The sequence below is a fragment of the Coloeus monedula genome (genome assembly GCF_965178545.1).
Source record: "Coloeus monedula genome assembly, chromosome: 2".
Classification (NCBI taxonomy): Eukaryota; Metazoa; Chordata; class Aves; order Passeriformes; family Corvidae; genus Coloeus; species Coloeus monedula.
Genome location: NC_138782.1, coordinates 32995576 through 33023158, shown reverse-complemented (window position 1 = coordinate 33023158; position 27583 = coordinate 32995576). Strand labels below are relative to the sequence as shown.

Below are 27583 nucleotides of genomic sequence, written 5' to 3'. Positions count from 1 at the left end.
AGTGCTTGGGAAGCAAAAAAAAAGTGAGAGATGGCATAATTAGTTAAAAAAAAAATCATATATTTAACTTCACTGGAAAGTTTTCAGCCCTGGTAGAGCCAACCATCTTTCAAAAATGACTGATAATCCATGCTGGTGAATTGCAGCCACACTGAAGCTTCTCTCAATATTAGGAAATGCTTTCTAAGCAGGAATTTGCATTGTTCATAAATGTATCCCTTTGTCACTTTTATACTTTATTGTAATTTTTACAGGGAGTTCCACAGTTTGACAGTATTAGGTATTTTGTAATATAAATAATAATCTGAAGCCTTTGATTCTTCCCTTGAAAGACCAGTCAGTAAGCAGCATCAGAGATCATAATTAGGTTTGTCAAGTTACTGGTAACAGGGCAGAGCTTGGGCTAAATGAAGCTAAAAAAGAAAAAAAAGAAAAAACCCACCCTGTGATCTGTTAAGGAAAATAACCCTGTGTCATAATGCAGTGAACTGTAAGTTTGTATGGATATACCTGACCTTTGTGAGAGGCAATTAGAACTCCTCAGTTGCATGCTCCAGCTGGTGATTAATGAATATTCTCTTTTAATAAGTTATACAGTAGACTGCTTTTGTGGCAGAAGGATTATTATCTGCACATCAATAGCTTAATTCCAGGGAGAGAAGTAATGTTTGTTTTTCTCAATCTGAGTAAATTGTGCTTAAAAGGCTTGGATATAGCTTCCTTCCCGAAACTCTGAGACTATTTGTGTAAATGCTAGTCATGAAGTCTGAGAAATGGAGCGGTGACCACATCTGTCTAGTGAATGGTTCAGTCCTATGGTCTGTGCTGTTTCAAAATTAGCATCTCTTGGGACATGGCTGGCTTTTTGGAAGCACAAACTGTCTGAAAAGCTTAGATGTATTTTAGCTCCACATCTGAATTAGCATTTTGTCCCATAGCAGATCAAACACATTTTGTGTCTTACAATGAAAGCACTTTTTATTTGTGAAACTTTGGCTGCTCTGAACTGAGACACAGCCAGTAGAATGGGCAATGTGTTAATAAACAAGTAAATGTTTCTTTGAAAGCTGAACTTAAAGTGAAGAAAAGTCAGTAGGTCAGACATGAAAAAAGGGAGAACGGTGATTTGAATGAGAGTGCAGTACCACTTATGTGGATTGATTCTTGGCTGCACTACAGATTTCCTGTGTAACTGGGTACTATGTAATTGTCTGCATCCCATTTTTCCTGTTTCTGCTGATCTCACTGATAGAGACACTGGAAAACCCAATATGTTAATTTCTTGGAGGGCCTTTGTCAGTGTGCAGTGCAAGGTGTTACAAGATTGGACTGTACTCAGCATTAATGGCAGATGCTGCGACGAGTTGAGTCTTTACGTCTCTGAAGGGAAAAGATTTGCACTTGTGGGAAATGGAGAACCAGTAATAACCATCTTCTACCTTTCAAGCAAACAAAAACCCCGCCTTGTTTTTAGTGGCCAGAATATTCATGTCAAGGGTCATGCACTTCACGTTGAAACAGAATATGGACACAAGTCTGAACCCTGCACGTCTCAGATGAACATTTTACCAGCTAGCTGCTACTGTGAAGAATGTGGGAGGGCTTCAACAAGAAATAGAGAATATTTATCCAGCAGAACTTTGATCTTAATTGATGTAAATCATGTTAAAATTTCAGTCAACTGTCATTAAAGAAAAATCTGAACACCCCCCCAAAGAAATGGCCAGCTATTTGCAATCAGGATTCCAATTCCCATTGCTTTTCAAAGCAAAATTTGAAAAAAAATAGCTACAGGGGCTAATTATATATATATATATATATATATATATTTATAATATCAGATATTATAAATAATATATTACACTTTTTCTTAAACTGTATAAGTTTCTTGTAATGACGTGAACTCCATGATTTATATTTTCTGAGCTGTATGTGATGATGCTGACCTTTCAGACCCGGTAAAATAACCCATCTTTCAGCTCTGTGATGTACTCAAATGATGTGTGAAGGCTGTTGAGAAGAGGAACCACACAAACCTTAATGTGGCTTTTGCAAGGAAATGAACTTCCTTGTGACCCAAATAGAAACTTGAGCATGCAGTGTCTGGACATGATGCAGGGAGCGAGCTTGGACAGGAATTTATATTACAGTAGCCTCATTTTATATTCTTCATCTGTGTTTGCATATTGAGACAAGCTCAGTGAACAGTATCGTGGCTTCCTGTCCAAGAAAGATTTTAAATCAGGTGTGTGGCTTGTTCCCATCCTGTTCTCAACTGTGCAAAACATTAAGGTCAGCTGTCCGCCCTACTGAAGACATAGGTTTGAGGAGGAAGACGTGATATCAACGAATAGAGGTCATCCCAAGAGTACCCATGCTTGTCCTGTGACATCTATAACAGGTGATTCATTTCTTGATGCATCTGTTCAAGGAGGAAGTTTTATTTTATAGTTTGCCTGTTAGAAGGACTTCATGAGTCATCAGCAATTTATCGCAGGGGTGTGTGTGTGCAGGTAGTGGCAAAGTCCACGTAATGGTTGGACATCCAGGGATGGCCTCCTGACCCCAGGGAATTAATATATGTTGACATTGCATAAAAACAACCTGGCATAAATAATGGTGGAAGTAAGGGAGTGCTGGATTTGGTGTCAGAGAGTGTCAGTCTGTTCCTAGCTCTGATAATGAGTTTTAATTGTCATGTCAGAATATATACCTCTCTGTCTCCATCTGTAGGAAAGAAGCCTTCTAAAGCTGCTAATTTTGTGGATGTATTTATTAATGCTTTGACATGATCATATTTTCAGGACATGCTCTGGAGAACTGTTCAATATTTTGGAATTGGCTTGGTGCAGAGTAAAATACCAATGTGTCATCACTGGAAACTGAAACACAGTGCTTGCCCCAGAAAAGCTTCAATGCAGGCAGTTCTTTCCCTGTGCTGTTTCTTTCAAGACTGAAATCATTTTGGAAGAAACACCATGTAAACAGTGTCTTTCATTTTCATGATCTGCTCAGCTGTGAATATCTGCATTTCCACATGATCTTTGTAACACTAGTGTTTAGCACTTCTTTTTAGAAAGTTTTGCAACAAAGGCAGTGGTCTATAATGACCACTAGTCTAGTATGAGTCTAGTATGGCAGTCTTTGTATTGCAAATGCTTGTCTCACTGACATGGCATCCTATAAAGTCTCTGGTCTCTAGAGTACAGCTTGCCCAATGGATCAGGTCTCCCAGGATTTGCAAAAAAGGGTTTCGGGATCAGCTGAGCTGTGCACACAATTCTTTGCTTTATTTTCTTTCATTTTGATTGGTTCAGATGGTCCAAATATTTGCAGAACTCCATTAAGTCCTATTTGGGATGAAGTCATAAGTTCCACTTTCCACCAAGTCATGGAGCCTGTCCAAATTAGTGTCAAAGCCTATATAATACCTTGGCTATATTGCAGGCTTGTATAGTATCAAGATCCTGTTTTCACAGCAGTTACATAGTTGTTACTTCAGTGAAGAATGATATGGCCCCTTATAAAGTCCACAAGCTGACGCCTGTTTTTTAATGTAATATTTACACTATTCAAGGAGCTAAAAGAAGGCTTTGCTTTAATAGATTCCTTCAGCTAATGTTTTTCCTTATACAGATGGGTTATTGTTTCCAGCTTTTGATACCTATGCGGCTTTATGTATTAAAGCCGCATTTTTTTCCCTTCTCTGTGTCTCCTTGAGCAAGGGAAAGGTTTTGCCATTATCATCAAGTTGCCTTGCAGTTTTCTGTGAATATATTAAAAACAAAACACAAAAAACCCCATCACCCCGTTGTTGCACCCTACTCCACAGATTTGATTGCCTTTTTGAGAGAAAGCCTGGTACAGCAATCTCTTAGCATGAGCAGAACTCTACATAATTTAGGCAGTTAAATGTTTGGGGTTTTTTTCCCTAATTTCTCTGATGCTACAGGTGTGAACGTGACTCTTTTGAAAGTATCACTTAGGTAATTGCTGTAAATAAGTCTGTGGCACCTAATGATTTCATGGGGCTGGATAAAAATCCACATGCTCATCCTGAGTATAAATAGCTTTCTGGGACTTCATATTGAAATAGAGTGCCAGTTTTTAACTATATTTTCATTTTTTCTAGCGAAGTAAAACACACATTGACAGCCATAAAATTCTGGCGTGAGCAGTGAGTGTGGAAGACCACTGAGATTGAATGGACTCTTTTGCTGAATATGCTTCTAGACCAAAACAACTTCAGCAAGCAAGGATTGCTTAGTGGGGTATCTGCTAAAACTTTTTTAACCTCAGCAATGTACATCTTCTGTCTGGGCTTTAATTCAGGAAAAAATCTTACATTCTGCGTTCCACTGGAACCATTTTTTTCCCAGTTTTAATTCAAACAATAAGACTTACAGACTAAGAGTTCAGGCTAATTTTAATGGATGGAGAATGGTCTAAAGCAGGATATACCAAGGACCTTGCCTCATTGTCAAGCTAATAATATATACAGGTATACTGTAGGATATCATTGTCTTCTTGTCATTGGTTCTGACAGTGAGATTTCTAGCAGTTTGGGTTCAGGTAGGAAATTGTTCAGAATTACGATTTTTTCTAGTTTATCTATCCTGTTGGTTTTTGGCCTGCATGTTTAACAAAGACATCTAGAAGTGTTAGTTGTAGCATTCAAGCATTTATACTTATTTTTCACCCTAAAGAATCTTAAAGACAAAAAATATTGTAGCTTATTTTGGAATATAAGTGATGAGTTCAGGCATTCCTTAATTTATGTGTGTTTGTTTCTTTACTTGGAATTCAGAATGGAGGCAGGAGAAATGTAGATAATACATGTATTGCCTGTTCTGACAGTGTTCTTGTCAGCTGTACTCTGCAAGCAATTACAGTTGTCACTAGGACTTCTTTAATTCTCTGCAGAAAAAAAATTCAGAAGGGCACATGAGCACTCATTGTGCTTCAGATGGGTGGCTCAGCCTGGTTCCCTGCAGAATGACCTTACTTCATACTTCTAGATTAGCTCCCTATTTCTGTTGTTCTCTTTGAGGATGATAACATTATCATACAAAAATAATGCTGTACTTATCTGTTGTATTTTTAATTTTTTTTTCCATCATCAAGGTCGTATATTGGTTTTTCCATGGGAGGCTAAGGTCTGCCAAGTGTGAGACTGTTGTCAGGGTTGTGGTTACCACTAGGTATTATTCTGCACAGTAAAGGGCAGCAAAAGGCAGTCTACCAAAAACTGTGATGTGGCCATTCTAACTGGCTGTTGGTAGAGAGTTGCATACTTCTGTAATGGTCTATTTGACAGAGATATGGGTCTGTCAGATCCCTGCTTATTGTGGCCAGGAAAGGGAAGTAAGAAAAATCAGCAGAACTTCTCAATTAATTTGAGAAACATCACCTGGTTCTTAATTGCACCATCTGTTATCATGAGGTGGTGGTACATGGTGTGTGCATAGCAATTGTGGATGTAGTTGGTATCTCTTACCACTTTGCCAACCTTTCATACTTTTAGTGCAGTGCTCTTCTGTATGATGCTTTAATTCTTCTACTCTACTTAGTTGTTCGGTTGGGTGCAAGGGGTTAATAAAGGCTTATGACCTGTACTGTGCAACCTGACACTGGCCTGACGTGTCTGCACTGCAGTCCTTCTCTAGATGAAGACAAAGCTGTTTTTTCAGTATCATTAATGGAGATGCTTCTTTAGTTTACATGTTTAAAATCCAGTGGAAGAAAGAGAGGGAAGGATCCGAATCTCAGTCACGACTTTGTTTTAATTCAAAATAGGAAGATCTTGAGTTGTGCAGAATTGTCGTGTGTTGGTATGTACCCTGGCAGGAAATTGTCAGGTAACAAGGTGTTTTCTGAATGTGGCTCAACAGGAGGCACGTAGAGCTATTTCTCATTTCTAAACCAAACAGTGGTGGAATAGCTGAGGTACTCTGATAGACCTGTTCTTTTAATTTTGTTAAATTTATCTTCCAGGGTAGCTTTTCTAGTGTGAGTAAGGTTTTGTGCACACACAGCATTGTCAAGATCCACACAGTCTCCTTTGGTCATTGTTAGGATGAGTGGTTCAATCTCTTATCATATGCCAGGAGTGTTAATGTTAGTTATTTTTAGTTTATAATGGGAGATGAGGATCCTGGAAGGCAATCCTCATGTTACCAGGGACTCTTACACCTATCTAGAAATATACAGATTCATTAGAAGGAAATCTAATTTCCTTTGAGCAGTCAAGGAACAAAAAATAATTAGTTCCTTCTTTTAGAAGGTTGATTGAGATTAGCCTACTGAAGATGATTTCAGGTGGATTACATGGGAGGTGAGGAGATAAGAATTACTACTGCTCCTACTGTAATTGAGGGGATGCTGTTGTGCTCCTTTGGGTGTTCTGAGATTTTGCTTATATTTACAGGATATGATAGGATTAGGACAGGATAGAATAGAATATCTCAGTTGGAGGGACCTACAACATTCACCTAGTACAGCTGCCTGACCAATTCAGGACTGATCAAATTAAAGCAGGTTGTTAAGGGCATTGTCCAAATGCCTCTTAAATAATCAACAGTCTTGGGGCATCAGCCACCTCTCTAGGGTGCCTTTTCCAGTGTCGGACCAACCTCTTGGTAAAGAAATGCTTCCTAATGTCCAGTTTGGACCCGTTTTCATTTATCACATCAAAATGATGCAGTCTTTAGCTTCTTTTCAGGTTCCTGTTGTTTTTTTCTCCATAGCAGACGTTAAACCCCTTTGTTGGTGAATTCCACCATCACCATAACAGTAGAGAGACCAAATAATTTATAAGATCTGTCAGTATAAAGATACAAAATGTAAACCTGCTATCTGTAAACGGGCTATCCTTCTACTTCAAACATAATATGTTTAAGGGACTGAGGTTTGCTGCTTAGATGCCAAAGATAACTGTATCTCCATCAAACTTTATTATTCTGTGTTTAATAATCTGAGCTGAAGGGGATTCTTTTTATCTGACACACCATAGTGACGGTGCTGACTTTACACTTTCAGAAATGTTTGTAATAAATGCCACACGTCTATGTGCATTGTACAAGGATATGGGGGAGATAACGCAATAAAGAGCAGAGCAGTGAAGAATCCCAGGTGGTTCTTGAGTAGCTTTCATCCTGTAAAGTCATCTTGTGTAACCTTGCCTAACTTTCTGTTTCAGGAACAAGAAGATCCTAATAAGCTTGCTACCAGCTGGCCAGACTACTACATTGACCGCATCAATTCCATGGCAGCAGTAAGTTACCTCTCCTGCTACACAGAGAAGATTTCCTAGCATAGGGATGTGTTTCTTTAGGACAAAGTCCTCAAAGGAGAAGAATTTTAGCCCAAAGGCATAACTGATTTAAAATAGGACTTACAAAAGAAGAGTATGGGGATTAAAAAAGAGCTCTGCTCTAGCAGAACAGTAGATTAGAAAGCACTATAAGCATTCCCAGTTTTTATTTCTACAATACTGAGCACTGAAGGCAATCAAATTAGAGTCTGGAATGAAAATTCAAGAGAACATTTGATGATTCAGAAAAGCAGCTATTTAAAAACTAGGTAAAGTTTTATTTTGTTGTATGATTTCAAATTGAATTGTAACCAATCTACAAAATAGCACTTGGGCTCTTAGTTTAGTAGAAGAGTTAAAGAAAAAGTGGTTGTTTATATAAGTTAATATCTGCTTATATAAGAGCATATAAATAAAAGAGCATAAGGCTGTAACACCTTAGACATAAGATACAAGCCAAGAAGTTATTTGAGGAAAACTTTTTTTGATTGTCCTTGTTCAATAGCTGCATAATGTGTCTCTTCCTCTGGAACATCCAGTAGAGCTGGTCACCAGCAGAATCAGAATGTCTGCATATTGTGTTCACTGATCTCCTTTGATATGTAGATTTTACATTTTGAAATTTGATTATTTTTCTGAATTTGTAGTCAAATTTTTCCTCCAATTACTCATGTGCGGTGTCTACTCAGCTTTAGTTGACGGTTGCGCAAAAATGGTGTTAGAATTCTATCCCTGGTGTCTTAGGTAGCACACCTTGCTTGTTTACTTATGCTTTTATTTTATATTCTAAAGGCTTCTCTGCACCTTTTGTATTGTGGTTATGAGTTATAAAATAATTTCATAAAAATAATGTCTTAATGGATGCTAAATGTGACAGTAATGGTGTATTTCTCATGGTGAATACGTCTTGCTGAGTAAAAAAACCTAAGATTTACAAGCTATAATAACTCACTTAAGAGGATAAAAGAAAAGCTGCTTTCTACTAAGAGCCATGAATAAACAAAACGATCACCTTCCTTCATGCCATATTTTCATGGGGCAGAGTAAGGGAATAGAAAGAATATGGACTTATTTTTAGAAAAGACATTGAGCTTTAGTGACTGGCATGACACTGTGCTTTGATTTCCTGACTGAACAAATTTACTCTACAAGGACCATTAAGGAAAAAAAAAATTAGTATGAAACCTTGCAGTGTTACTGAGCCAAATACTTCTGGTAGGATTTGATCCAAGGCCTCTTGAATCTGCTGAAGTTTTTCCATTGATTTCAGTGACTTTTGGGTTAGTCTTTAAATGATCTTGATGTAAACTTGGAGTGAGTATGTATACACCACTGTTGTAAATCTGGAAAAGCTCCATGGAATGAGACTATATTTTGGCCTATGTTTCTAATTTTAAACATGTTTTAAGAGAACCAATAAACACCAGCCCTGGTAATGCTGTTTGCATGCCTGAATGCCAATGTTTGAATTATTGATAACCTCTTATTTGGCTTCAAGACTTATGATTCAATCTTGTGCTTGAGGCATTGAGAAGACACACTGGGGTTAAAAACCCTGCTTCTGATTTACCATTTGGTTGCTTCACTTTTCAGCAGGTGAAACTGAGTTGACTTGATTTTGCAGAAATTGTATCAGTGGAAAATGGGAGTAATCCAGCTAAGAACCAGCTCCAACACACTTTGAAAGACATGTTCTGTTCATTGTTATTTAGACCTCTTGAGATTTCTAACTTCCAAACAGTTATTTTTTGGGTCCCATATAATTTCAGTTCTAAATTTAGTGGTGGGGTTTTTGAATTTGGTTTTTTTTAAACTGCATCCAAGTGGAGTTGACTTTGAAACCATGAAAGAAAAACATGTTTCATGTTGCTTCCTGACACTGTCTGGTCTATTTCAGTTTCTGTCCCTTGAGCACTATCAGGTATTGTAATATTTTAATTGAAATATAGCAAGAAGTATTGGAGTTGAAATGGTAGTAATAATCACAGAAGTGTTAGTTTAAAATGCCTTAAATCCTGCCTTTAATAAAATTTAATCTTTGCGTCTCCTGTGAATTCATTACTTATGAATTTTTTCACATTTGTACTTCACTTCCTTTTTTATGTCCTGTTGTTTAATTATGAAGTTCTTTTCTTATATATATTAGCTTGGCAGATATGTTCCTCCTACTCACTCATTGAGTGGAATGGCACCTTTTTCATGCTGATATCATTAGGTATCTTTCTGTGGATTGCAGCAGTCCAAGGCTCCTGTGCTCAAGGATGACTTTCTCAGAAGCCCTACTGCAGTGTTACCCACTGTATCTGCCCTTCACAGATTATGTTTGAGAGCAATGTGGTGATTCCTGACATGTTTGACGTTCCCTACTTGTAACCTTAGACCACTATGTTAGGAAGCACTTTAGGTCACAGATTCCTGATCCAGTTCAAAAACCTGGGCATTTTATGCACAGTTCTCTTCCCACAATTGTTTCTGTTGCTGTGACTTCTCAAATTTTTATAGATTTTAAACCAAATTCTCACAAGAGCGAATGTCTAAAACTGTATCTCTTTACTAGTGTGGAGGTCACAGCACGTGGAGGCACTGTCTCAGACTCCAGGTAGCCTGACTGGGAGGAAGGCGCTGAGTAGAACATTGGTACACTCTCTTCTGGACCAGTCCTTGAGACAAAGGGACAGCTGCTAATCATGTTTAATTTAGAAAGCAAAGCCTCCAAATTTGTCCAGTCCTCGTATGTCGACATCTATAAATGATACTGGGGATGTGGACAGGGTGTATGCCCACAATAGAGACTGTTTCCATTATCAGTGTCATTGTCATCTGCTGATTCATCAAAACACAGAAGGTTTTATTCTTAAAAATAGAGCAGCTGCCGTGTTAATATCACATGTAAAGAAATGTCCCTGTGCTTCCCCTGCCCTCCTTGCCCCATGACACTGCTTGGCAGTGCAAATGAACACAGCTTGCATTTTCCTGGGGAGGAAAAGTTCTGACAGCATTGTGTTGCTTTTATGATCTTGATTGTGTATGCATTTCCACAGAGAGACTTTCAGGTGAGCAATAGTTGAAGATCCAGCTTTTCTGGAGAGGTGGCTCAGTCAAGGGTGTGAGAGGAGTCAAGATTAATAAATACAACTGTAACCAGGCCCTTTTCCTTGACTCAGAAAGCATTTGTTCAAGGCAGAGCAGCTTCATAAGATCTTTCAGTAGAACTCAACAGGTAGATGATAACTCTTTCCTCCAAGTTTGATGACATCTAGGTTACTTTAAACTTACTTGCATAAAAGTTTCAGGTTTTTTTTTTAATTATTTCTATTCATAGTTTATGATTGGTAATTTATTCTAATAATAATTTATTCTGTTAGTTCAGCCTTAATGTAGTTAGAGATGTGGTGTGCCTTGAATTTCAGCTGACTACTATGAGACGTCAGAACATCCAAGTTGCTTTTTCACTGTTCATTCTTTTTGTTTCTTACCTTTTTCATTTCACATGTGTGAGGCTATTAAGTAAAATTAGGTCTGTCATATAGTGTATTGTTGATGCTGGTTTATGCCCTTTTTCTCTTTTTTTCTCTCTCTCTTTTCCCTACATGCTGTCTTCATGGTCCTTGTATTTTCCTTCCCACCAGTTTTGGGGAATGATTAGCCATTAGGATAAGGTGTGGGAATAAATCTCTGCTTTTAAAAAACTAAAATATTTCATTTTAAGTGGAGCCAAAATTTCAAAATAATTTCTTACACTACTTGAAGTTTTACATATAAAATTCCACAGGAATGATTGTTTTTACAAATTCTTGAATTTTTTTAACTGGCGAATCAAGTAACTGGATGCTGTACTTTCCCAGGTGATGCTCTTGATCTGGAAAACTTCAAATATACAAAATGTGCTTATAAAAAGAGCCCTATATATACACCACCTTTTAGGGACCACAAAAGGACCTGGCACTATTTCGCTTCCCCTTCCTAGTATTTTGGTTAACTGATGGTAACTGTCTGCCTCCTGAGCCCAGCAAACATTAGTTCTCGAGTGCAGTCTGTACTTCAGGGAAGCAATTCATCAGTCAGCCACATGAATGAAATCCAGCCTCAAATAATGACAGTTCCCTCCCCTCTGTCTCCCAGGGACAGTTATGTTTTTTATAACTCTTGCCGAGAAAGACATTTCACAATGCAAACCCAGTCTGTTCTTTAGCGAGGGCATGAGGATTTGAATTCCTGGCCATACACAGGAGTGAGAAATGAAGGGCTCTTGGCTGCCTGCAGCTTTAGAAAAGGGGTTTTCCATAATCACCCTCTGTTGTAAAGGCAGTATTATTTGTATGTGTTTCATTTGGAAATGGGCCTTTTTCACTCTGAACGAAATACTGTTGAGCACCTTCCTACCATCCATTTGCTTTCCCCCCACAACGGCTCAGAGGAGAAATTAAGCCATTGGAGGAATGGGAGCTTTTCAAAGGAGCATTTACGGGCCAAAGGAAAGATGACCAGATGGGCTGTCACCCAAGAAAATACAAATCAAGCCCCAAATCACACCCGAGGACTTTACCATCCATAATGCCTGCTCAGGATTTCTGTTTATTTTTCGAAGAGGGGGATCATATATGGCTTGGCTTAAGCATTTCAATTTACGTTTCTGGCTGTTGGGGGATGCTGGCAAAAGATAAAACATCATCAGCTCATTTTCCATCAGTAGCGCTCTGTCATTCCATTAGGGCAGGAAATAGCTTGCTCTGTTACTGAGTGAATTTGACTTTAGCGTGGATCAGAGAGAGGACCCCTAGAGTTAAACACATCTCCCTGTGCCAGCTGTTCGGCATAAGACAGCAACGGCGTGCAGCCAAATGACCACCCTCAGGATCTGACATGTGTTGGCATCACATGACTTGCAAGAGTGAGCAGTGGGAGCCCTTCCAAGGGAAGTGAGGTGTTGGGCTGGTGGAGAGGATGGAGAAGGTTAAAGGAGGTTCCAGTGAGAGAAAGGTTTACTTTGGTGCTTGCTAAACAGTAAAATAAAGACTGAAATATTTTGCTGTAATGAGCCATAATTGTAGCTACTCAGATTCCACCACAGAGAGGTACAATATCAGATCCCTGATAGATGATACTAGTTTAATTGGTTTATTCAGTCGAGAAGGGGTTCAGAGCTGCTTTCCAGATACCACTGAGTGATATCCACAAGAAGTCCTGCCAAAAAGAGAGTAATTTATCCTCTCATTTTACAGTTTAAGCGACTAAGAAGACATAGCTATAGGCTAAGAATTTCCAGCATTAAATCTTGACTTTTTCAAAAGACACACATGGGACTTGTGAGCCTGAATGATATAAGCAAAGGGCACTGAAGAATCTTGCTTCACATGACAAGGTTGAAGTGGTGCTGAGTGTAGATCTGGAACCCTAATTTTCTGATGCACCACTTTTTTGGTGGCTTTGTCTGACTTTGAGAACCATAATTTTTTGTGTGTATTCTACTCATTGTCTCTCACTCTGATTTACAGTGACCCACAGCAGCTTCAGTTCCAGTTGACTGCAAGCTCTAGTAATTGCAAGCTGCATATGGGGGGGGGGGAGAGGGGGGCTGGAAATCTAGGCTTAATGTGCTTCAGTTTACTTGAAAAAAAAAGGGATAGGGATTTTATGATACTCCAGCTTTTTGTAGTAAATGTTCCTAATTAGCAAGGGTGAAGTGTGTAGGGAATGCCAGTATCCTAAACCAGGTGATATACTTTGCATGGGGAAGAAAAGTCAAACTTGTATGTACAGAAAATCTAATTCAGGATACTTGCAGGCTTTCTAGTCACTTGAAGAAGATTTTATGCTTTGAAACCTGACACATAAATCTGGTTTGGTTTTCTTTTCCCCCTCCACCCCAAATCCCTCCAGTCATGTCACTCTAATAAAAGATATTGCCTCTCCCTACAAACTTTGCCTCACATATCCATAGATCACCACAGCCAATCGCTGTTCCAAATTAGGTACAGTTTTCTGCGGGCATACTGGCAACTGTGATTTTTGGGGGGTAATCTGAGAACCCAAGTTTAGCCAATGTGGCAAAGTGATATGCTGCTGCCAGTCCGCATGAACAGCCTCATCTGGATTCAGTTTTGTAGCTGAGGCACTGCTTTCCTAGTGAGAGGTCAGCAGGCACCCCTGCATGTGTTGATGGGATAGTTGTTTTTCATAATTCCTGGCCTGTCTCTTAGCTTCCACGCAGCTCAGGCTTTCCTAATTGCCACCTTCTTTTCTGACCAGATGCAGACTCTGTATGCTTTCGATGAAGAAGAAACAGAAATGAAAAATAAAATAGTTGAAGACTTGAAGACAGCTCTGCGGACTCAGCCCATGAGGTAATGTTGTTCGCCTTTCATCACAATTCACTGCCTCCCTATGGTCAGATGTGACACTGCTAAGAGTGGCAAGGACAGCAACCTCATTGTCTCACCTCACACAAGCCTCTCTGAGATTTCAGACAATCCTCAGAGAGCCCTATAGTCCCTGGTCTGAGCCTGCCCAGTTGGGAGGGCACACTAATGCTGAAACATGTAGTTTCATGAAAATAAAAGACAAAGTCTACTGTGAAAAATCTGTGGCAGATATTTGCAAACACAGGTAATGACTATGAAGATCAGATTTTAGTCTTCACAACCCCCTGAACATCCCATGTAATTTGATTCACTTTGGGCAAAGTCTCAGCGTCTACCCTGAACTTTGAATTTAAGCTTCCCCTTATCTTTAGTAATGTGAACTGTTTAGTACAAAGCAGCTAATCCATCTGACATCACCTGATTTGGCATTCTTCCCATTCTGTGTTGTAACTGTGGCATAGAAAAATGTAAAGAGACTTTATTGTGTACTGTCTTTGAAGGTAAGGTCATCTTTCTTTTTCTGGGAAAAAAGCTCTGAACAATAGCAAACTAACTAGCATAGAAACCTTTTCAGTTTAACACTTAGAAGAGCAGTGTGGAGAAACAAAAACTTTAGTTGATATGATTTCAGGAAACAATAAAAAAAATTCTGGATGTCTTTTATATTGGCCAAATACTTTTGCACCCACTCTATGCTAAAGTCATAGTTTCAGAGAGCTTCAGTAATGCCTAACCAAAACGGTTCTTTTTTTTTTTTTTGGGGGGGGGGGGGGGTGGATCCTAACCAAACCCAACAAATGAAATAAATAAATAAAAACAATCCAGAAAATCCTCTCAAAGAATTTGCATTGCAGTTACTTTGACTTGAAGTGAAGGTATTTGTGGGACTTCTTGCAGAGCTAAGGGCTGATTGTGCTTCTCCCTTTCATAATCTTTAAAAAATTGATTGCATGCAGCTTCTCTGTTTTTACCTCCTGTTTATTTCCTGTTTGATGGGCTTTAAGAGAGCACAAAATCATATTCTGGTGGTCCTCAGGCATAAAGATTTATCAGGCTTTGATAATTTTACGTGGGGGTAGAGTGAGTGCTTTTAATGTGGAAACAGAGAAGTTGTAGCCTATACTGAGACCTAACCCAAGGGGCAAGTGACTGATCCTGTCTGTCGCTGTCCTGTAGCAGAGAGCACAGTAAAGTGCAGCTGCACTCTATGTTAAAATGGAAGCTAAGGCAACTGTCAAGCTCCCAACTCTCATCAGGCTTTTAAACCAAAGTCTTGTGCTGTTGAGACTTGATATAGCCAAGCTATTACATTAATGTGGAGCTGGTTTGATGCTTACTCTGTGAAGGTGACAGCTTTCACTGAGTGTAGCCACAGCAGCAAGGCCTCTTTGCTTTGTCTAGCTGAAACACTTAGGTGGCCACTACTGGTTGTTCTGCTCTGTCCTTTTGAATAGACAGCTCACACTCCTTGGTGAGGACAAGGCAATAAAGAGGAAAGCGCAGTGAGCATTGGAGCAAATTCTTTTGCTCAAAGCCTTGCAAGGTTTTTCTTCTCCAACCTGTATTGCATCTGCTGGATCCCCTTGACAACAGCCTGTTGCTTCATCTGTTTGTAATAACCCTGACAAGCACAAGCATCTATGGGCTGCCCTATAAAGTCTTCTCTTCTAAATCGCTGGCGATGGTTGTGGGGCTTTTTAAAAAAACAGTTAAGCCAAGCCAAATTTTGAGTTGAGTCCTGTGTCTCAACTAATTTCCAGCCTCTCAATTTGTTAGCTGCCAAATGGGCTGCATGCCAGTGCCTGATCAACAAGCCAATTTCTTCTTGATGGAAGGTTGCAGTAGAGAGGCCCTCAGCTCCATCAAATCCCTCTCATAAGCAGTATGATACCTAAGCCTTCAAAATACTAGTCTTTCTAGTTTAATTTGGATATCAAATCCTATTTTCTTTGCCACTTCTGTTCATCAGGCCTCTGAAGAAAATAGAGACCTAAATTCACCGAGGATGAACTGTCTGGAATCCCTTTGTGATAGTAGGGTACACGGGGGCTCTGACAGCTTTCCGGTAGGCTCCTCTGCTTGAATTCTCTGATCCAGAGGAAACAAAAGAAGAAAAATACATGCATTTGGCTCTCTGTTTTATTTTACTGTAAACTCTGTCTCTTCTAGTAGATAATGCAGAGTAATTACTAATCTCTGTCTCCATTCCAACCCACCAGTTCTAACTATAAAAAGTAAAGCAGCCCTACCCAAACTTGAGTTTATCTCCTCTTTGTAGAAAACGGGATAGGAGCATCCCTGGGGAAGTTCGTGGTCCCCTTTGAGCAAGTGCACTTTTTTTGGTATTTAGGAGCTGCCCTGAAATAGTAAAGCCAGGCTATGTCCTAGCACAGAGGAACAATCGCAGCCACAGAGAACAAAAACGCCACATCTGCATCTTGTAAAGAAACACATTTTCTCTCAGGTTTGTAAAAACTTAGAACTATAAACAAGTGAGATGACAAACTGTTGGACAGAAGCAGTGAGAGAAGAGCTTTTCATTTGGTATTTTAGTGCCCCAAAAATGGAGGTTCAGAAGTGCAGCAAAAGCAAAAACTTAGAAGGGACTGGTAAAAAAATTGCTTTTTGGAGCCCTTGAAAAATACCTCCTGTAGTCCGAATCATCACTAACACCCTTTATTGTGTGTGTTCCTCCTTTTGTTTTATTCAGGTTTATCTCCTGCTGGTTTTTGTTTGATTTAACAATGTTGCATCCAGGTGCATACTGAAGAGGATCATTTATGCAACCAGCAAGCAAAATCCGTTATGCCAAACTTTTCAGCTGTTCCGTAGTTATCAGGATTATGTGTGCCCCCTGGTTCAAAAACTAATGCTGCAGGGAAGTGTAGCCTTGCCTGTTAACAGGGTGGGAACATCCTGCTCTCTGCACACCCACAGCATGTGATCTTTCTGTCTTTCCTGAGTTGGATCAAGCCTTACAGGGAGGCTGTACCCCCAACACTTGGAATCCATCAGTGGGTCAGTACCTCTTAGGCCACCACATCTGTATTTGGATGAAAGGTTTATTATTAGAGCTAGCTAACTCATTCTGATCAGCGCTCTCTAAAACTTGAAAGGCAAAGAGGTGCCCTGCCTTTTAAAATGTGCTAAACTGGTCAAGTGAGAGTCTGAGGTGAGGTTAGGCTTTAATTTGCTTGTTTAGCACCTATTAAAACACACTCTGCTTTATTTACATTTGAGTATTTGAATGTGCTAGCCAGAATGCATTGGCAAATATGTTTAACTTTACACCTCCCAGTCTAGAACAAGACCTTACTTAGCAGCATAGAGGCTGTGCAGGACGGGAGGTAGTTGCACATGTGTTGTATGCTGTGTGTGAGAAGGTTCTTTACTGGTTTAGGTTGACTTTGCTTTTGCACATACACACACAAGCATCTGCTTAGAGGCAGACAGATGCACAAACACCAAACAGTGTGAGGATTGTGGCTCTCGGGCTGTCAGCTAAACTCCCACTTTTTCTAGCCCCTACAGACATTTACTCACACACCTCCCCACACCAAGCAAATCCTCATACTGAGAGTATCTGTTGGGCCAGAAACTGCTTTTGCCTTTTCTTTACCTCCCCCAGCATGGTTTCTGGCTTTTCTAGAGAATAAGGAACTAAGTGTTTAGAAAAAGGAAGATGAAAATCATAATTTGATTCCTGCTTCTGATTGCAGCTGAAATAGAAAGATACTTGGCTTTGCTTGCTATTGAGTTACACAGCTCACTGTTTGCTCTCTGGGCTAGGAATAGTACAGGAAAGTCCCAACATTGTTTTAAATTATGTCATTAATCAAGTTTTGTGACACACACCACTTTCCAGCGCATGCCCCTTTTTTGGAATGACCTCATCCTAACAGTCCTAGAAAAATTGCTCTGCCAGTGAATTTAGTGAGAGTTTGTATTTAATTGGGACAATGTGACTTTTGTGCGTTTACCATTTTTTTTCACATGGTCATCAGAGCAGGCTAAAATACATGCAGATTGCGGTGCCTTGTTTGTCTTGTCATACAATCGTGTGTTTTATCCAAAAGTGCATTTAGGGGACCTTTGCTCTCCTGCTTCTTAGGATGTTTCCATCAGTATTGCTCTATAACTTCAGAAACATACTCATCTTAAGTCTTCCCTCAGCCCTCGAAGTTAAAGGAATGGGGAAAAAAAATTGTCTCTTTCCCCCAGCCCCCAAAAGACAGAGGGAATAGATAAAGTAGAGAATGGAACTTTGAAGGTAAGGAGGAGAAGGAGAATTTAAAGTAGCCCCTCTATAGTGGAGACAGCAGCAACTCTCCCCTTTAGGCCTGGGGAATTGACCAGAATTCATTGGCGTAATTGTTTAGTTACACACTGAGTTTGTGCTTACTTTGTTTCCAAACAAATCCTTTGCAGCAACTCTTTTAGCTATGAATGCACTTGTTTAAGTCTTCTTTGTCAAGCTAGCAGCTAAATGCATTACAGAAACTTAATTAAGTCTGAATCTTTCTGTAATCAGTTGGAATAACAAACTGCTTAGGGTGACTTACCAAATTCCTGGTGCACAATGCCAATGATGCTCTTGGGCCAGGAGAAAGAGGGGCTTATACTCCTGTGATTTGTTAGGGTAGAAAAAATGATGCATCCAAAGAATGTGCAATCAGACCTGTGTGAAACTTGGCAGATTGTCTTAGCAGGGTTCAGTTAAACCATGTTTTCATTTTTGGTGTGCACGTGTTCCTGTGTGCCCTTACTCCGATAGTCACTTTGAAATTCAATTTTGGACAAAACCCAAACCTCAGACTGAAACTTTGAATGCACCAGGCTCTTCCATATTTTTGGTCAAATTGCTGGCCCACATAAGCTGTAAGTTGGCAAATCTATCAGCATAGTGAGTGTAACTTTCAGGTAGACTCTGAAAATTCCTGTGTGGTGTGGAATGTAACCACCAAAAGACCATACAAATGTCAAATCCATATTATCCAGAAAAATGTTAATATGGCTTGGATTTGACTTGCTGGTACAGGGACATGAATAGAGACCAGTGAAATTTGGTCTTTCAGTATTGTGCTTCCATTATTACTGATTGTAAGTAGCAGCATCTCGTGGACAGAAAAAGAAATATGGTACATTAGGGAAGAGGAGGGGCTCAGTAAAAGCACAATGACACAGAATTTTGGTATTTTTAATTTGTTGCACGGGTGGCAATTCTTAGCAACATTTTCAATTGCTTGAAGTGTCTTTCTGTGTTATGCTGTTCAAAGTGTGGCCGTGGACAAATCATTGCTGGTGTACATTTTTACAGGCTGAAGATTCAAGTGCAGTGCACATGGTTTTGCATTCAGACATTCCAAAAAAAGTGTACCTACCTGAGCAACATGCTAGAGGAGGCACGAAGTAAACAATACAATTTAGAGAAATTATTTGCAGCCCTTTTCATGTCCTTGAATCCCCATTTTTAATCCTGGGAACTTCAAATGAAACATTGCTAGAATGAACTGAATTTGAACTGACTTGCCTAATTCCATCCTTTTCTACTGATTTATCTAGAGGGCTGTTTGCATGGTCTAAATTGACACATCTGGATTTTTTAACCCTGCTTTTCAACAAAAACAGAGAGGCTTTACCATTTACAGAAGAACATGTCCCTTTTAAATATAACATATTCCTATACATAAGTCATGGGATTGGAGTGTAAAGGCAGTGTGGCTAATGGAGAGAGTGGGAATGTGTTTGTCAGTGTGCCCAAATCCTGGAGGTGGAACCTACAAGCAGTATTGGCTGAAAGTTAGAGCTAAGCCTAAAAATGGTTTTCAAGATAGTCTGAACTCATAACTGAAAGTGTGGTGAGAAGTCTGTGTGTTGGGTGTGTTAGCACGTGTGTAAGATGGAACAATTAGAAAGGATCCCTTCAGCCTTGAAAATGCAGCAGCTGGTGGGGTGAACCACAGCAGTGTTTGGTGGTAACTGCAACAAAGAACACAGAGACCAAACAGGAGTGTAAGGTGATAGCATATAATTACCCTGAAACTATGTAACACACCATTATTAGCTGGAATGTTTTCCCTCTTTGTTTGTTTGCTTTGTTTTTCTTGAAAACCTGGGAATTGTTCTGTGAATTTAGGCTAAGAACTAACCAGCTTTTAAAGATCTAGGGTTGAATAATACGATATCTTTTGAATAAATTGCCTTTGGTCTGCTTTCCTTGTTCTTCCTACCTGTTTTTCTGGTTTTTCTCTTTTCAGGTTTGTAACCAGGTTTATTGAGCTGGATGGCCTGAGCTGTTTGCTGAACTTCTTGAAGAGCATGGACTATGAGACCTCAGAGAGCCGCATCCACACATCCGTTATAGGGTGTATCAAGGCACTGATGAACAACTCCCAAGGACGGGCTCATGTCCTGGCCCATCCAGAAAGTATCAACATCATATCCCAGAGCTTACGGACTGAGAACATTAAGACCAAGATTGCCGTGCTGGAGATCCTAGGGGCTGTCTGCTTGGTACCAGATGGTCACAAAAAAGTCTTGCAGGCCATGCTTCACTACCAAGTCTATGCTGCAGAAAGGACAAGATTCCAGGTAAGAGGAGGATACTTTAACAGAAATATCCAGAATGAGGAATCTCTGCCATGAGTGATTTTTATAGTGCATATATTGCAAACTTGCTAAGTAGTAAAAAGGCAATATTTATAATTTTGTTTTAGGAAGGGAAATTCCTCAAATAGATTATCACTAGATATATTTATTTGTTTGTTTGTTTATATTTCAAGACCTATTGCTTATCATTAATGCCAACTTAAAATCCTGTCTATTTTGCCTGAAAATGGAGCTTTGCTGGGCTAAATGAAAGATGATAATCTGCTCATACCTTAACTCGATGGCATTTCTGAGGTGGTGATTATTTTTTCTGTCCTAGAAGCTGAAGCCACAGAATTCCAGGAGCCTCTGTCCTGATTTTAAATCCTTAATTTAGAAATAAAACAATTGCGGGTTAAATAATGGAGACAATGAATTAAATGATGTATGTAAATGATGAGGCACTTCACTTGCCACTTAGCAATCAACTTGTGAATCATCATCACTTAGCAACTGTTGGCTCAAATAACTCCCATTCAGACAATAGAAGGGAAATTCATTCTCAGAGACCTTGAAGTAGGTCAGTGACAGGCTTTTATTGTGGATACTACTGGCTGCTTCTATAGCGTTCCTCTTCCCAGTGAACTGAGCGCCTTTACAAAAACATATTACAGAATCTGTTGCTGTGTGTGAGGCTGTGGCTCCTTAACTTTGGGATAACCTCACCCATTTACTATTCTTTCATAGGTGAAATGATTAGAGTGGTGGTAAACCAACAGGCACTAGATCCCAATGCCTAACAGTCATTATCTCCTACCTCCTTCTCAGCTAATGGATTTTAGGCTGCAATTACTGTTAAAGTGAATGGGGGAACAGTCTCTGCTGATGGCCACTAGCTGCCAATGCTTGTGTTAGAACCAAGTGCACTGTGGGATTCACTGATGTGACTCAGACCTGGGACAGGGATGCAGGAGATCTTGGTTTGGTATTAACCTGTATTTGGCATTGGCAGGTCTGTGCCTCTATGTGCACTGCCCCGTTTGCACTGCTTGTCTATTCAGACGTGATGCGTGTCTTCGATACGCAGGTGTGACACGTATGATGTATGGCTCCGGAAGGGAGGGCCTTTCAGCCTCAGTTGGAAGCTCTAGAGCCTATTTCAATAGAGATAATCATAATTACAGTAAAACTTGGTAGGTGAAGAGATTACAGCTGTAGTTGTAAGAATATGTTGCCATTCTTTAGTACAGGCGTAGGATAGGAATGAGCAGTGCAGATGCAAGAAGTAAGCCATGTACATGAGCTATGATGTGGAGGTTAATGGGTACTGCCTGTGGAGGAGAAGGAAAAAAAATTAAAGTCAGCTTGTTCTCTAGTAATTAGCTGAAATAAAGAATCCTTCCTGAATTAATATGGCATTCTTTTATACCTGGGAGACAGGTGGGGATAACTTGAGCTGCTTAGCAAAAAGTAGTGGTGACTCACAAGCCTGACTACACTTGTCCTGTGTTAACTTGCCATTACTGGACCAATTGACTCTGCTTAATAAGCTCATGAGGGAGATAGATGCTGAGCTTACCCTAGTTGGATGTTTTCTCTCTCTCTCTCTGTTTCTGTGTTGATTTAAAAGTTACTGAATAACTGAGGTAAGTCATTGCAGGGTAAAATGTCATAGCTTTTGATGAATCTGGTGGAATGATTTGTGGGTGCTTACCAGTCTCTTACATTCATGAAAAGTACTTTGCATAAATGCTGCTCTTGTCAAAATACTTTTCCATTGGGTTAAAAAAATGAAAGATAAATGGATACTCTCTCTCTTTTATTTCTTAAGTAAAAAAAAAAGCCTCACCCAATCCCCAAAATGATTTAGCAGAAGGAATGTGTTCCTGTTTGCAATTACTATTACTTGTGTTTAGAGACTGAAATTGGATTTTCTACTACACTCAGCAATAGCTTGAGTTTAATTTTGAGGAGGTAAGGGTTCATCCAAAGACATTCCTCATCCATCCCGTTATTCTTCTAACAGAGAGACTGGGGATTTTTTTAAGTCCTGAAGAAACAAATGTGGTTGTCTTTCTTACCATTTAGAGGAAGTTTCTCTGACACTGTAGCACTTAAAATTAAGAGTGTTACACCTCTTTGCCTCTTGCCCCCCTGCACCTCTGCCTCAGAATGGTCTTGCAGCTTATTGTCAAGAAAAGCATCAGCTGTAACTTGAATATGGGAAGCCATTTTAAAAGAAGGATGAGCTGACAATGGTTTTTCTATACCTTTCCTGTAAGCATCGAAGATGTGGCGTACAAGGAAAGCCTTTTTTTATCCTTTTTTAATCCTAGTCCTAGTTTGCAAGTATCTGAAGATATCCTTTAGGGGTGAGACTGAACCCTTTGGGGTGAAACTGAATCCTTTGGGGGCTGTGGTTCCTGCAGCTCGAGCAGCTAGCAGCATCATTCAGTGTATTGAAGAGTCCAAAAATGTGGAGCTTGCAGCAAACTTTACACTTTGCAGCTTGACTTTGACCAGCCAGACCAAAACACTGTTATGTTAAAAACTATCCACCACAAGTGGGGAATCTGGCAGAACCAAGAAACAAGAATTCTTTCTGTGAAAGTAATAAAACTGTGAACTAAGCTGTAGGAACAGGAGAAACTATGCAGAGTAGAAATTTATTCCTTTGCCTCTATGGTCCATCATTGCAGACTGATTGTAGCTGGTGGGGGAAGGACAGCTGGGAACTGTAAAGGCACTGCTCAGTCTTTCTCTATATCTAGCTCTGCAAGACAGTGGCTAAAGTAGAGATATAATAATAATAAAAAAAAAACATAAAGAGGAAAATAATCTCAAATTTTGGAAATCAACTCAATTCTTGTGAAGTAAAAGTGCAGGGCTTTCTGGAAATTGTACTGAGCTCACTTTTATTGGAATGTCCAACAAAAAACTTACAGGTGATGCTGACCTCAGACAATATCAGTGCCAGTGTTGCTTTTGCATAAGTTGCCTTCTAGACAACAGTGGTTGAAAATATTTGCCATCCCATTCAGCCATCTTGCTGTCAGTTTATTCCTCCTCATCTGTGAAAGCTGGCACTTTGTATACTGTCTGTTTGAATTTATTTTCAGCTCTTGCAGGTAGCAGTAAACCTAAGTGTCCCACTCTCCCCCATGTCATTTGTAGTGACCAGCACTATGTCCATTGGGGAATCAGGAGGTAAATGTAATAAATATTAATCCAGATCTATGTTTCCTCAAAACCATTTTTTTCCCTTTTGAAGAGGAATATCATTGTGATGAATAATAATTTGGGGTACATGATTCTCCTTCCACTCCTTTTTGTAAGAAGAAGGAGAATGGTTTACTGACAGCTATCTAAAATTTGAACACCTGAATAACTTGGTGATGACAACTTTAGATTGGAACACTGATTATATCCAGTTTGCACAAGTGTGGTGGACTGTAAAGATCATGTATTTAGCACAGCAACATAAAACATGGCATATTTTGTTGGATGTAAGAACTTATTGCTGGTCAGTGTTCTAAACACAACTCCTGCTACCTGGCACAGTTGCCAAAATTTGTCAGAGGACTCAGCAACTAATGAATTAGTGGAGAAGGAAAGCTGTGAATTAAGATACAGTTCTTACTAAACTTGCATTTACTCTGTCCTGCAATAGCTCCTATTACTTGAATAGAAAACTTACGGTTTTTTACTTGTGTATCTGAAGTCAAAATTCAAATTGCAGTGAGATTCCTGAGCATTATAAATGCTTTTAGTCCCAATTAACTGAATTGCACCAAGTAATACCAGCTGAAGACCATTAATCAAACTCTGCTGAAATACTTCAAAAAGGATGTCTTTGCTTCTTGATGTGTTCTTTCTTTTTTTTTTTTTTCTGAAGTTAATGGAAAATATATATAGAACTTATATGAATATGAAGAACTATTTCCTTAACAAAAAATTTCATATTTTACCCTGAATTGAAACTGATGTAAAATATTATTTGTTTCTAAATTGCCAGCATTTTGTCTACTGACTGCAACTGTCAGTCCCTAGCTTCAGTTGGGATTCACTTTAAAGCCCTGGGGACATTCTCCAGAGCTTACTCTTTTTTGTTAAGGCTCCAGTATTCACCCAATTGCCTTTTTGTACTGCAACTTCACCCTGTCTTTGATATTCAGTGTGTTTATAGGTCTACCAAAATCATCTTTGTCTCAGTATTTCCAAGAAGATTCTATACTTTATGTTTGTGTCTCAATTTATATAGTCATTATTCCTATTTTCTGACATTTTCCACATCATCTTGCCTGAGCTTATCCCTTTGCTTGCTTTAATTGTCAACCCTTTTATTAGTCCCTTCTGCCTGGAATGATTCTCACTTTAATGTCCAACAGGGCAGTGTGTAGTTCATCTTAAGATATTCCTTGAAAATTATCCTCTTCAGAGTAATACTCCTTCTTTACTCAAATACCACAATAGCATAAGGCCATGCCTTCAATCTCCTCCCTGAGGCAATCTGGAAAACTCTGTCTTCATCCAATTGTTTGAAACATGCTACTTTGCCTACAAATCCTACTCTGTCCCTTAAAGAAGAGAGATGAAAGAAAACACTTGAAATCCAAGCAATAAATCCTCAGAGCAAAAATGTAGAATTAGGAAGATGAGGCCTTGTTGTCCTTGCTGGGATATTTTTCCATGTGATGAATTCAGAATCAGTACTAGTGTAATTCTGTCACTGGCTCACTGTGTGATCATAAAAATGTTCCTTTATCTTGTTGGGTTTTTTTTCTTGTGAAGATGGAGTTTTATAAAATGCTATGAAAACTGAGAAAGAAGAGTCTCTGATTTTAAAGTTTTTCATGTCTGAATTATCCTATTTATGACTGGAAAGGGACACAATCTGTCTCTTCCCTAAGCTGTTGCCTTTCTGATTATTGTTATGCTTGCTGCTTCCCCTCCTTTTTTCTGTGTCATGACATTGAAGCACATTATACTTTTTAACATGCCATGTTTTGAGACAAAGTAGTATTGCAAATTCGTAATGGTCTCTTGGCCCAAAAAGTTTATCAGGATGTTCCAGTGCTCTTCCAGCATAGCTTGCTATTTAAAACACTCATCTAGCTGTGGATCCCTGTGGGGAGAAAGAATTTCTCTTTTAGTCTTGAGAGAACCTAGGTTAGATACTGAAAGAAACTGATTTCACTTGCCAATGGAAATATTAACTGGGCTGCTCTGGGCAGAAAACTCTTGTTTTCCTCCTTAATGCTGCTAGAAGTTTTGAAGCTTGAGGTGAATGAATAAAGAAAGTTTGATATTGTCAGTTAAAAAAGTGGAGGTCAGGAGCATTCCTTCCAGAGCCCCCTTGCCTGGTTTGTGTTAAACACTGTCAGTACAGACCATAATTTGTAAGGAGAAATCTGATCAATTTGGAGTTGTAGTAGAGGATCTAACAAGGAACATGTTAAAAGGCTGTATTCCCCCTTGATTTCCTTCTTCCCTTGAGGGCTCAGCCAAAGCCTTTTGAGGTTTGCTGCAGATTGAATGAAACCCTACTGGTTGTCAGTGAGGAGGAATAATGGGATTAAGCGAGGAAAGTTTTGCTTGAATAGTAGGAAAAACCTTTATAACCATAAGATCAGCTGGGCCACAGAACTGGCTGCCAAGAGGTGTGGTGAAACCTTTTTTCACAGGAAATGTTCAAGTGAAGATTTGAACCTCAGCCATTTGCAAAGAGTTGGAGATATTGGAGTTTGGCCACAGTATGTGGGTGTAGACTCTGATGTTTAGGAATTACAAGAACTTACAGTGTTTCCTTGTCAAGCTGAACAATTACATGAAGATGTGCTGCTCTTCAATTAGATTAGTGCAACAAAGGGTTTTGGGTTTTCTTGCCCTGAATTTGGTTTGCCTCCCAGTGCATTCTGCTCGTAGTTCAGTGCTCTAAAATGGGGGATAGAAAACTTTCGTTTTTGTTCTCACAGACGTAAGTCTGTGAGAAAATATGACAGGAATGAAGCCTCTGAAGAAAACCAGCAAAATCATCCTTGGTTTTGATGCTTCTGTAGTGATGGCTAATTCAATTCTTCTAAGAAAGCACATGTGCTTTGGATTTCAGTGTCAAAGCTGGTGGTAACAGAATAAAATTCCCTCATTTATTTCACTTCTGCTTGTTTGTCAAGTTGAGCAGTTAGTTTTTTTTGTGAATTTAAAGACTTCTCAAATAGTTTCTGCTTGTCACTGTTAGGATGCTGGATTGAGCTGACCACCAGCCTGGCTCAGTAGGGCATTTCATGTGCTTTTAGGTAAGACTGGTTCCCATTTCTAGCAAAATATTATTTGGTCATAGCACAGTTACTGGGATGTTGGATGAGATCAAAGCTCAAATGCCTGGAATAGGGAAATTTGAAAATTACAGTTGGGAAATGTAGAAGTAGCAAGAGCAAGGAGTTTATGAAATCAAGCTTGTTTGATAATGAACATACTATGCTCATATGTAAAAACAGCTGTCAGTAGCAGTGTATGATAGGTCAAAATATTTTTGCACAAAAACGAGCATGAAGCCAAGAGGTTATTCTTTCCCCTGAAGAATGCACAGGACGATATTCCTCCTGTTTCTTGAGACGTATTTCCCTGGCTTTCTACAGGAGACAAGATAGACCTGTGAAACTGATGACTAGCAGAGGAAGGATTTTGCTAAGAATGAACACTTTCAGTCCCCAGGGACAAAAGACTGACTAGAGGAAAATGAGCTTCCTTATTCAGCACCATAGCTTCAAAATGTTATTTAGATGGTCTGCTGAGCTGAACATTAAAAAGTTATTTTTGTCTTTGTTATCCCTCTATAAAAGGGATATAACATCTTATAACATCTTCCTGGGGAGACTAAACAGAATTCTCTCTTTTTTAGTGTGACAGCAAAACAAATATATGAATGTGAGGCATTTATTATTAACGCTGGAGTGAAACTCATACAGTTGAACTGGCAGATCTCAAGTGGAATTTGTTACTCTTTCAGTAAGGAAAATCATCCCTGGAATTATGAACTGATCAGAGAAGATCTTGAAGAGAAGATTAATGATGATCAGTACAAAGCTAAAAGTAGAGTTGCTTTCATGGCTAATCAGTTTCTGCATATAACTTCTTTGGTCAATATTCAAGTGGAATTAATCCTAAATAAGGCAAAGCCTACCAACATTATTTGTCTAGTCTTTTTCTCCTTTGTCTCCTGATGTTCACAAGATTATGGTAAAAGACCAATATGTATGCAGAAATTAGACCAAAAGCATGCCTGTGCTGAGCACCCCCTGAATGCTAAGTACCTCTGTTA

General features: G+C 39.3%; 1 protein-coding gene across 1 annotated transcript in view; it reads left to right on the top strand.

Moving 5' to 3' along the window:
• Positions 1–27583, top strand: part of DAAM2 (dishevelled associated activator of morphogenesis 2) — a 172321-nt gene that overhangs the window by 92098 nt on the left and 52640 nt on the right. The window contains exons 4-6 of the mRNA XM_082276668.1: positions 7199–7273; positions 13562–13656; positions 19932–20265. Of these exons, the coding sequence (XP_082132794.1) occupies positions 7199–7273; positions 13562–13656; positions 19932–20265 (504 nt within the window). The remainder of the gene's footprint in view (positions 1–7198; positions 7274–13561; positions 13657–19931; positions 20266–27583) is intronic.